Below are 12,233 nucleotides of genomic sequence, written 5' to 3'. Positions count from 1 at the left end.
CTTTGCTACTTTACTTGGTTTAGTGTACAATGCTTGCTTTGTTTGTTTGTTTGTTTATTTTTGGTTTTTTGAGACAGGGTCTCTCTGTGTAGCCTTGGCTGTCCTGGACTCACTTTATAGACCAGGCTGGCCTCGAACTCACAGTGATCCTTCTGCCTCTTGTCTCCTGAGTGCTGGGATTAAAGGTGTGCACTACCACGCCCAGCGTACAATGCTTTCTTTTGCATGTTTATTTTTAAAGTTGTATTATAATTAAATGCTACCCTGTAGCTCTTGGGTTATAGAGAACTATGTTTTTAAAATTCTAAGCCAGTGGATGTTTTCTTCTGGATTTCCAGTCATCTGCAGTAGGCAACATCATGTGACCTGTGTGATGGCTGTCATATCTCTCTCTCTCTCTCTCTCTCTCTCTCTCTCTCTCTCTCTCTCTCTCTCTCATATCTGACTGTGCAGTTCTGGAGGCCTTGGAACTGTAGAGATCTGCCTGCCTCTGCCTCCTGAGTGGTAGGGTTTGAGGCCTTGTAATTGCAGATACCCCCAACTGTCACTTCTTAAGTGTTCTGTACTTGCTTAATGAGCGTGTGTATTGGGCCCTGTAGATGGGTCAGTAGTAAAGGCCCCTGCTGCCAAGCCTTGAGGACTTGAGTTTGGTCCCTAGGGGTGACGTGGTGGAAGAAGAGAGTCAGCTCTGACCTCCACATACCTGTTATGGCATGTGCACACTCGTACAACACACACACACACACACACACACACACACACACACACACACACACACACGGCACTGGTTATGTTGTGTTAATCCCAGCATGCTCTACAGCGCTCTGTGCTTTCTTTTCTTTGGGTTAGTCTTGTGGGTTAATTTCTTTGGAGATGGATGGTGAACTCTCCCAGTGTTAGACAGTGCGTCAGTCCCTCTGTATGTTGCCTGTCAGTTTCTCTGTTGTCCCACTTATGTCTACATATTTGGAGGACGGTTGTTGAAATTCCTAGGAGCTTATTGTTTTGTGATGTTAACCTTAATTAACTGGACTTTATCCCTTCCTAGTGATTTTTCTTCTGTCTTTAAAATAGCTTTTGCTGTGAAGTCTTGTTTGTTTAATTAGTAGAACTGTACCAGCATCCTTTTAGTTAATATTTGAGAACTTTCTTTTCATACTTTTACCTTTTACCCTTTAATATCCTTAATGTTTATGTACTTAATTGTGCCTAGCATGGCTGGTTTCTCAGTTTACTTTGGCCTTTTCTTGTGTGTGTGAGAGGCAGGTGGGGGCAGGGGCTTGGAGGATCTTCTGTAGCCCTGATCCTCCTGTTTCCACCTCTCAAATGTTAGGATTTCAGGCAAATGCCGTAATGCTCAGTCCCATCTGCCTTCAAATGAAGAGACAGCTCTTTTATGGGTATTTTTGTTATTCATACAATTGGCCACTTTCTGCTTATTTTACCCTTTCTATGATTATTGCTTTGTTTTTTTGAGACAGGGTCTTAACTGTGTAGCCATGGCTGACTTGGAACTCACTTTATAGACCAGGCTGTCCTCAAACTCAAAGAGATCCACCTGCTTCTGCCTACTGAGTGATGGGATTAAAGTCATGTGCCACCACGCCCAGCTTCTATGATTGTTGTTGTTGTTGTAGTAGTAGTAGTAGTAGTAGTAGTAGTAGTAGTAGTAGTAGTAGTAATAATAATAATAATAATAATAATAATAATATGTGTGTATGTATGTGTATACATACATACATACATACATATATACATACATACGTGTATATGTGTATAGTTTTTCTCTCATCTTGTTTTAGAACTTTTGGATGAAATTTAACTCTAAAATTAAATCATTTTCTCAGCCTTCCTCCTCACAAACACAAGGACTTTAAAACACTCACCTGCGATAGTACTTCATTAATGTACAAGATATCATTATGTGATTTGTACAGAAGCATTTGCTTTGCTCAGTTATTTCTTTGTGCTTCATTTTCCCATTGCAGCATAGACCTGTCTTTAGTATGAGAGTTATCTGCCTGGTGTTTACCTTTAGACTTTTCTTCACATTAAGGGTCTGTTTTTGTGGAACTCAGTTTCGTTTTACATTTTCATTTGAAAATCTTTTTATCATCTTCATTCTTATAAGACACTGCATATATTCTGGAATGTCAGCCAGTTTCTGTTGTGAAAAATCACATTTATGTTTTATTTTTATTACTGTTGCTAAGTCTTCTCATTCTAATCATTTGTTTCTGTCTATATGATTAGCCATTTTTTAAAATTTCTAGCTTAATGTCATCTCCTTTTTCTTTGGTGAGTGACAGTGTTAACATGTTTCTAGCTATAGGTTTTCTGTGCTGTTACCTTGTTTGACCCCTGCAGTCAGGACATGTGTGTGTCATTCATCCGTTCCAAACAATCCTCAGCATTTGTTTTAAGCTGCTTCTGTCCTGCCCTCTCTTCTCTTCCTCAGACTTGAACCAGTGGTTTACTAGACCTTTTTTGTTCTGGCCTCTGTGTCTATGTTTCTTAACCTCTCTCATATTTTCTATCTCTTTGCTTCTCTGTGATATGAAACCAGACAAGATCGAGGTAGGTAAATATGAAAGCCAGATTTACCCAAGAGGGCCAAATATTAGCCCTGGAATTCAGATACAAAGCCTTGAACCCAGACCCAGTTAAAAGAGTTATAACTGAGATGTTTTCATTAAGAAAAAAGAAAAGAAAAGAAACTAGCTCACGAGGGACTGCAGCATGTCACCCCATTCCTGGAAGTGCAAGTCCAGAAAGCACCTCAGTCCTGGACCTAAGGTCTCCATGTGTTAGTGTTCATTGACTCAGGTTCATCAGCAAACACAGATAAGTGAGGGAGACTGCAAACGCAAACAATAAACTTCATATTTGGACATCCAGAGGCTTAATATGCTAGGAATTTAAAAATTGTTTGAACTTAACATGTAATAAGATAGATTTGTTTTAATTTAACTGGGATCTGGTTTTATTACAACAGGAAGGCATTTTGGGGCATTTACTCAGAGTCATTGCGGTGGAATACTTACTGCTCATAGCTAATACCTATGAAATGACTATCATTGTTTTATGAAATGTTTTTCAGAGCTTTAGATCACATCTTTTCAGGTTATTGTAACCTTTCTCCTGAATTAATAAAGGATATCTGGAAAAAATTGTGTAAGATGATTAATAAAAATGGCAATTTATGAGAGCCTGACCAGGTTGGGTGTGGTGGTTTAATTCCAACACTCAAAAGTCTGAGGCAGGAGGATTCCAAGTTTAGGTTAGCAGCCCAGGCTTCAGGGCAAGACCACATCTTAAATGAAAACAAACCTCCCAAAACAAAATTTTGCTGTTCTTACATGATCACACAGTTGAGTCGTGTCATTAGTGGTGTTAGGATGTAGCTCAGTGGTGGCTGTTTACCTTGCATGCACTTGGCCCTGGGTTCAGTCCCCAGCACAGAGTTAAAAAAAAAACAGATATGCTGTCTTTTGGATTTTGTTCTGTTTTGTGGTGTTTTGTTTTTGTTTTTATTGTTTTCTTCATTTGGTTGCCAACATTCTCCCCACCTTTCTCTTCCCTGGAATTTTCAGGCGTAATATTCATGGCGTAAGCAAAGAGAAGATAGCACGCATGCTGGAGCACTATCAGCGCTTTGTTTCCGTACCGATAATCATGAGTTCTTCAGACCCGGAGAAAACGGAGCGGAGCGAGTTGTGTGCATATGCTTGTGAGGACAGGAGCTCTAGGTGGGTTAGAATGCTTTACAGAGAAAAATGCATTTTGAAGCTATGGTTTCTCTTTGTTGTTGTTGATGATGAATTGTTTTTTTTGAGACAGGGTTTCTCTGTGTAGCCTTGGCTGTCCTGGACTCGCTTTGTAGACCAGGCTGTCCTCGAACTCACAGATCCACCTCCCTCTGCCTCCGGAGTGCTGGGATTAAAGGCGTGCGCCACCACGCCCAGCTTTATGGTTTCTTTTTTTAATGATAGCTTTGAAGACTTGAAATCACTGCTTATAAACATTAAAAGTAGCTGAGTGTGGTGGCGCATGCCTTTAATCCTAGGATTTGGGAGGCAGGCACATCCCTAAGTTTGAGGCCAGCCTGGTCTACCTAGTGAGTCCAGGATAGCCAGGGCTACACAGAGAAATCCTGTCTTGAAAAACTTAGAAGGGAAAAAAACCAAACCAAAAATGTTAAAAGTAGAGATTTTTTTCTCTTTCAACAGTCTCACTTGAAGTCAGCTGAGGGTGTTAGCAGGAGTAAAAGTTCATGTGAAAGATGAGTCTGATTATATAACAAATATACTTGTTTTTTTGATTCCAGTATTTCCCTTTTCCTCTTAGTTGTTTTTATATATATCCACATTACTTTTTTTAAAAAAAGGTTTTAATGAATGTACTCTTCAGTTTTCACATAGAGAATTCAATTTTTTTTTTTTTTAAGTTTTTCTTAACCATGCAAAGGATGCTGCGTTACTGCTCTAGTTGGTAGCTTGCACCTGGGAGAGCAGAGCCTAAAAATGAGGCAGACTGAAGTCTCATGCAGTTGCCAGCTTCATTCAGGGCATCAGCGTTTATATTCTGAGGGTCATGTGAACGGAGGTCAGGCGAGCTGAAGCTGTGTACAGTCATGAGGACAACCCCACCTGGAAACGTCATCTGAACAACAGTAATCACAACATGATATGTAATCTGAAGTAAACCACTCCTGTTTGCCACAGCTGGGAGCAGCACAACAGCACATTCCAGGAGCCACCATGTATTGGAGGAACAGAGAGGCCAGAAGACTCTTGATTTCTTAGGATTCTTTCAGAATTCTCACACAGCTTCATTCAGGGACTGTGTTTTGATGGTCTTGGTTTTGTGACCTGTAAATTGTGCTTCTCAGCCTTACTAATGTTGCAACCCTTTAATATACCTCATGTGTGGTGACCCCCAACCATAAAATTATTCTCGTTGCTATTTCATAACTTGATTTTCTACTGTTAGGAATCGTAATGTCAATATATGTGTTTGCCATTGTTGTTAGGCAACTCCTGTGTTAGCGTTGTTCTCACCTCCCCCAAAGAGGTGGTGACCCGCAGGCTGAGAAACCTGTGAATAGGTAGTTTGTAACTGCAGACGGACGCCTTGGTAGACCTACTTAACACCTGTGAAACTGTTGATCTGAGGGAAGACAGCAAGGTGGTGACCTCTCCTGCGAGCACATTTAGAACTTTTCAGTGTAGTGGTCAGCCTGTGGCACTGCGTCTAACTTGGAGAGTGTGCTTTGTGTATACTTTGCACGATGCCAGGTGTTGACACACAGTAAAACTGTGTTTGTGGAATCTTAGGGACAGGTTAAGATTAGCTCTCACAGTATTTCTTCCACCAGTCTGGGCATTGAACTCAAGGCTGCACAAGAGTTAGGCCAGTGCCGTAGATCTGCACCACTTCCTTACACCTTTATCCCAGCTTTTATGGTTTGTGTGCAGTTTAACTTTGGATATTTAGAATAAATTTAAAGTGGTGTTTGGTTGCATGCTTCTTTAATTAAAATCACAATATTAATGGCACTGTGAAAAGACTTTCTTACACTTAAAAATGTCTTGTAGCCCAAGAAACAATGAAGCTGTTACCTCTGAAAAAGAAGGAAACGTCTTACCCGCATCTTCGAAGCACCTGGAGTTGACGCAAGAGAAGACACTTGACGTGGCCAAGGAAGCAGCGTTCCCTGAAAGTGGTCCCCCGCTCCCTCTTGCCAGTTTAAACAGAGGAAGGAAGGAGGCGAATGACGCGAGTCACGCGAGTCACGGCGTGCGTGGCCCTCTCTCTAGGGAAGCTCCAAACACCCGTCTTCCTGACTCTGAGAACAAGATGCAAGCCACAGACAAGAGAGAGAAAGAGCTGGAGCCGACAGCGTCTGAAGCAGGTGCTTGGAGCCCCACAGAGGGAGCGTCATCAAGTAGTTTGTGTACTGACAGTCATCCAGAAGCGTGTGAGCTTACCAGTGCAGCCACACGTCACCGTGACGACCCCTCACCTCCTGAAGTGGTGGAGGAAAGAGCAGCAGGAAAGAAAAAGACCATTGGAAAACAAAAAAGCAAATCATCTTTGGAAAAATTCCCAAAACAAGAGCCATCAAATTTTGTGGGTGACTGGCCAGTTGATAAGACAATTAGCCAGAGAAGCAAAAGGAACCGGAAAACTGAAAAAGGTTTATCTGTACAAAGTGACAAAAAATATAATCGCCCCCAGTCTCACAAAGTATTAGATATTAGGGTACCTGTGACTCCAGACCACACCCAGCCCCAAGGAGCTCCTCACGGAAGCGATGCTCTTTCTGAGGTGCCCAGTAGCTATCACTATGACACGTACAGAAGCAATGAGCAGACCTCCTTCAGCGCCGTGGGCGACTGGCCCTCAGCTGCCTCGTTAGCGCAGAGAGAGCACAGATCGAGAATACCAAAAGCTGGCTCAGGTGAACCCAGCTTAGAGTTTGGAGCCAGTGACAACATGGGCAAAATACCCTTATACCCAGCACATGAAGCCTATTGGGGCACAAGCCCTGAAGAACTGAAAACGCTGGGTTCCTCCCTTCGAGGATCTGAAATGCTGCCCAGTAAAACAAGTCCCGAGGATCAGCTTCACCTGGGCAAAATGGTTCATAGCCAGCACACACTGCCCCTTCCCTTTTCCAGTAGCTCAGCCACCCTTCCTGGAGTCGCGGGACCCCGGTCTCCAGCAGAATTTCCAGTGGGGTTGTCTGCAGTTGTTTCTGGAATAGATACTGGCACTTGTACCCAGACTGAGCCCCAAGATTTTGCTCTCTTGTGGAAAATAGAAAAGAATAAAATCAGTGCTTCAGATTCTGTCAGAGTGTTGACTGGAAAATTGGATGGGTTTAGGCCAAAAGATTTCACTTTTAATACAAAATTAAATGTTCAGGAAACAATTCCGTATAGAGTGATGCATGATAAAAGCACCTATGTTGAGGAGAGTGAGCTCACCAGTGCCGACGAATCCGAAAATCTTAACATCCTGTGCAAACTGTTTGGATCCTTCTCCTTAGAAGCCCTGAAAGATTTATATGAGAGATGTAATAAAGATATCATTTGGGCCACAAGCCTTTTGTTGGATTCAGAGACGAAGTTATGTGAGGATACTGAGGTTGATAATTCCCCCAACTTATACGCTGAGTCACAGGTTGGGCCATTTTCTATGGGGTTAGATTTGAAGGAGGTTATTAGCCACAAAGGAACCTCAGAAGATGCTAATTCTCCTGTGTCAGAGTTTAGTTCTGGCATGGGTATCAGGAACACTAGTGCACAGCCTGCTGGTGACGCTGAAAAGGGGAGCGCAAAGCAGAAGGAGCTAAGAAATGTAAGTCCTGAGAACCCTGAATTCATAACCAGAATATTCCCTCATGCCAGTGCAAACGGAACGAGTAATGATGAAATAGTTCCTAACAGTCGGGCTGGATTGCCAGGTGCGTATAGTTTCAGACAGTCTTTCCCACGTACTACAGAATCCAGAGTCCCTAAAGATGTCACAGAGACTGGAGACAATATGCATTCTTTCTTAAATTTATCTGAGTTTATAAACTCTGCGACAAGCTCTTCAAATCCTGAACTAGATGAACTTGTTTATTTTGCTGGATCTTTGGAAGTAAAGAAAAATGAAAATCTTCTTAAGGATTACGTGAACATGGAAGACTTGATCAATGAGGAGAAACAGGAAGTGGAGAAGCTTCTCATGCCAGGAACTAATTTGTCAGCAGGAATAAGTGAAGAGGATAGAACTGAGGTATTGAATCCCGCACCAGCGATGGCCAAATCTCTGACCATTGACTGTTTGGAGTTGGCATTGCCCCCTGAGCTGGCTTTCCAACTTAGTGAATTATTTGGCCCAGTTGGTATTGATTCAGGTAAGGAAAAAGTGAGTGTGTGTGTGAGTGAGTGTGTGTGTGTGTGTGTGTGTGTAAATAGCATGTAGTTTCTAGCCCGGTTGGCAATTTTTGTTGGTTCAGTGTATCAGTAATTTTTGTCACATAATTTTACATAGTGCCTTATTTTTAATATAACATGTTTTTAAAGGATTTAAAACAATTTGAAGTGGAGAATATTTATATAGAGTTTTATATTTCAGTAATTTCAGTATTTCCATGAGTATGTTGAAAGTTTTCTCCAGTACTTTCCTCATTCATTTGCAGACGTGAACTTCGAGTCTTCTGGTGCTATTTCAGGTAGATTTAAGGGAGGAATTAATTTCCTGGACTCCTGTTATCTCAACTAATACTTTGGAAGAATTATTAAGTTACTGAGGCACAGGCAAGTGAATAGTTTAGCAGATTTTGAAGTTTTACATGTTCCACCACTTAAGTATGAAAACAATGGCACAGAACATAAAAATGTTACAAGCAAATAGAAATGTGTTAGTAATTAATGACAACATTTAACTTACGCATATGATAGTTGAGTACGTTTTCTGTAAATGCATGATGAGTAGTGATTATATTTTCTTTCTCTTCCCATTACAAGGGTCTCTAACAGTTGAAGATTGCGTGGTTCATATAGATCTGAATCTGGCTAAAGTGATTCATGAGAAATGGAGAGACTCTGTAATGGTTGGTAGCGCCCTTGTATGACATGCTCCCTGTGTCTGTTTTACACGTAGCCATATGCAGACTTAATACACGTGGACATAATTTTATTTTTTAATAGTGAAAATCTTAAAAAAGAGCTCCGAAGTGGGGAAAATATATATAGACGTAGCTGTTTTTTAAAATCTGTATTTTATGTGCAATAGTGTTTTGCCTGTATGTATGTCTGTGTGAGGGTGTTAGATCAGGAACAGGCGTTACAGACGGTTGTGAGCTGTCATGTGGGTGCTGGGAGTTTAATCTGGGTCCTCTTGAAGAGCAGCCAGTGCTCTTTAACTTCTGAGCCATCTCTTCACCCCGATAGAGCTATTCTTGGTAATTTTATTTATATAGTTTCATTATTTTACTTAATTTTGTCGTTGTTGTTTTCGAGACAGGATTTCTCTGTGTAGCCTTGGCTGTCCTAGACTTGCTTTGTGGACCAGGCTGGCCTGGAACTCACAGATATATGTCTGTCTCTGCCTCTCTTGAGTGCTGGGGTTGTAGGTGTGCTACACCACGCCTGGCTCATTTTACTTAATTTTAATAATGGTTTATAGTTTACAGGAAGAACCAATATAACTTTGTAGCCTTGTTTCCTAGTGCACCCTCCTTTGCCAACTTTTGCTTTCCGCCTTTGTGTTTAGGAGCGGCAGAGACAGGAGGAGGTGTCTTGTGGCAAGTGTGTGCAAGGTAAAGAACAGACTTTGACTTCTCTTTGTCTTGATGTTGAAATGCTAACTGTGCATATTTTAACTCATTTTAAATGGACTTCCACAAAATATGTTACCCAAGGGTTCTTAAAATAACATTAAAGTGTGTGTATGTGTGTGTGTGTCTGTGTGTCTGTGTCTTGGTGTATGTGTAGAGGTCAGAGGAGAGTTTTCAGGTGTCTCTTTCTATCATATGGATCCTGGGCATTGAACTCTGATTATCAAGTTTGGCAGCAGGTACTTTTGTTTGCCATGTCCCTCAAATTTTGTTTGTTGTTTGATTTTTGAGACAGGGTTTGTTTGTGTATCCCTCAGTGTCCTGGAAATCATTATGTAGACTCACAGAGGTCTGCCTGCTGCCTCTGTCGTGCTGGGATTAAAGGTGTACGCCACCATCCACCAGGAATTTTTTTTTTTTTTTAGACAGGATTTCTCCATGTAGTAGGCCTGGCTACTCTGGACTGGGACTAAAGGCATGCACCACCATGCCCAGCTAAGAAATTATTTTTTAAAAATTGTCCTTTTGTGTTTTAATTCAGACAGTCTGCAGCCAAGGCTGGTCTCGAATTTGCAATACTTCTTTCTTAAGCTTTTTGAGTACTTGGCTCACACCATGCCAGTTACAGATAAATGTTCTCTCAAAAACTTTTAGCAGTAAGTCTTGATGCATAACAAACTGAGAGGAAAATAGGGCTGTCCACTGTGTGTTCATCACGAAGGCTGTGGAGTGTCTCGAGGGTGCTGCATGCGTACTGCCCAAGTGGTCAGGTTGTGCCAAAGCATTTTAGAATTATTACCTGGCCATTGAAATCTTTATTGATATCACTGTGTTAGATACAAAGGTAAACCTGCTTTTTTGGTAAATGCTGCCAACTTGAAGGTCCTTGATTCCAGATGACCTTTTACACAGTTTATCGCCTATGATCTTTGTCATAGCAGACCTGGTAAGAAGGGCCCTTCTTCTGTACGGGAGCGCCTTGCGTACCTTTGTGCACTGCACACTGCAACCAAGGCCAGGGACTGTGGGTCGGAGAGTCTCGGGCTCCACGTGTTCTTTCTTGTGCTCGAGTTGTAAGTTGAAGAGAAAAGCTGGCCACACACCTAAGAGTAGCCAGCAGCGATAGGGACTCTGGGCTTGAGAAAATAAAAAACAGAAAGTCGCTTGGTCTGGGATGCGGGGAGGGTGGTCTGGGAAGAGACACGGAAGGGAGAGGGATGTATAGACCTTTCAAACAATAATACAAACATTTGAAAAGAGGGATAAAGCTGGCTGATGGCAGAAGTGACTGGACCTGTATTTTGGTTTATATGGACATCAGTGGGTGCAGCAGTTGCCGTTTCTTCACTTCCCACAGAGACAGGAGTATTACCAGAAGCAGCCTCTACCCGCTTAGATGCTAAAGTGTTACACGTTAACTCTTGTTAGCTGACCTTTATGGTTTGTTCTTTGTTTTGTTGTAATTTGCTATTTATGGTGTGCTTCTGGTCTATTACTGCTTGTTAGCATGTTGCTCTTCTCAGTGCCAGGAGTAGCAGGGTGGGGCCGAGTGGAGCTCCCCAGCATGCGCTGCTGTGTTGGGGAGGGAGGGAGTCAGAGAGAGAAACACAGAAGAACGCAAAGCACTGAGCTGACTTACAGTAATACCTAAATACTGCTATGTCACCAGTTTTTGCTTGTGGTTATGTAAAGGCTTATTTTGAAATTTCAAAGTCATATTACAAGCTGAGGAGGACTTTAAAATCTCATGTTTCTTTTGTTTTGTGGCTAATGCTTAATTTGTACATTAATTGCCAAATACGTGGCACCACTTTATATTATTCTTGTAGACCCTTTGCTGGCTGGACTTGCTGTTCTTGATAATTCTGAACAAAAGTCATCCCAGAAAACAGGCAAAAAATTATTGAAGACTGTAGCAGCACCCGAGACGCTGGATCCCTGGAATGCTCAAACAAAGAAAGTGTCTCTGCGAGAAATAATGTCGGAAGAAATTGCCTTACAGGAGAAACATGACTTGGTACGGGCTGGCCCAGACCCTGACCCATGCTCCTGGGCTGCAGTGTCGCTTTAGTTTGTGGTTTTCATTTCATTCTGTCTCTAGATTTGGACTTTATATTTAATCTGGCAGAAGTCAGTATTAAAGCTGAAAAGTGTGTATGTTCTGAAGTCAAGGCTTCTTTTAGATGACATTCTGACACACGCAAGCGGTCCTGTTAAGTGTGTGTTTATTTTAGATTGAGTTTTTTTTTTTTTCAGGCCGTCAAGCTGTTATCATTGGTAGTTTTGTTTTTATTTTTTCAGACAGGGTTTCTCTGTGTAGCCCTGTCTGTCCTGGAACTCACTCTGTAGACCAGGCTAGCCTTGAACTGAGAGATCCTCCTGCCTCTGCCTCCTGTGTGCTGGCTGGGATTAAAGGCATGCGCTGCCCCTGACAGGCTTCATTGGTAGTTTCTAACATTTACCTCTGTAATCTTTTACTTACAGAAAAATATGAAATCTTTCATTTAGTAACAGTAATAGTATTGCTTTATTTTTATTTTTATTTTTATTTTTATTAATTTTTTGAGACAAGGTCTCTCTGTGTTAGCTTTGGCTGTCCTGGACACGCTTTGTAGACCAGGCTGGCTTCGAACTCACATTGATCCGCCTGCCTCTGACTCCCTGAGTGCTGGGACTAAAGGCGTGCGCCACCACGCCCACTATTGCTTTTTTAAAGATGTTCTCTCCACACCTGACTCTGTCTACTGACTGAGATGTGCTGATCTTTAAAACAAAAAAGTTTAGGAACTTAGGAATTGAATTTATAACTCAGTTTGCTTCTTTTTCTACTCTTCAACTAAAGTTTATAAACAACTTTATTACATCTTATTTACTTTTTGTTCTTCAACATATTTGAAGC

At 41.7% G+C, this 12,233-nt stretch overlaps 1 protein-coding gene across 10 annotated transcripts in view; it reads left to right on the top strand.

Annotated features, from left to right (window-relative positions):
- Positions 1-12,233, top strand: part of N4BP2 (NEDD4 binding protein 2) — a 71,797-nt gene that overhangs the window by 39,102 nt on the left and 20,462 nt on the right. For 9 of the 10 annotated variants that reach the window (XM_084797583.1, XM_084797579.1, XM_084797576.1 and 6 more), the window contains 5 exons: positions 3,594-3,749; positions 5,598-7,909; positions 8,523-8,608; positions 9,271-9,316; positions 11,164-11,351. In XM_084797583.1, coding sequence (XP_084653709.1) covers positions 3,594-3,749; positions 5,598-7,909; positions 8,523-8,608; positions 9,271-9,316; positions 11,164-11,351 — 2,788 coding nt within the window. Of the gene's footprint in view, positions 1-3,593; positions 3,750-5,597; positions 7,910-8,194; positions 8,489-8,522; positions 8,609-9,270; positions 9,317-11,163; positions 11,352-12,233 lie in introns of those variants that run through there. The other variant, XM_084797575.1, reaches the window with a different exon arrangement.

The sequence above is a fragment of the Acomys minous genome (genome assembly GCF_964271855.1).
Source record: "Acomys minous genome assembly, chromosome: 10".
Classification (NCBI taxonomy): domain Eukaryota; kingdom Metazoa; phylum Chordata; class Mammalia; order Rodentia; family Muridae; genus Acomys; species Acomys minous.
This window is presented reverse-complemented; position numbering and strand designations above follow the sequence as displayed.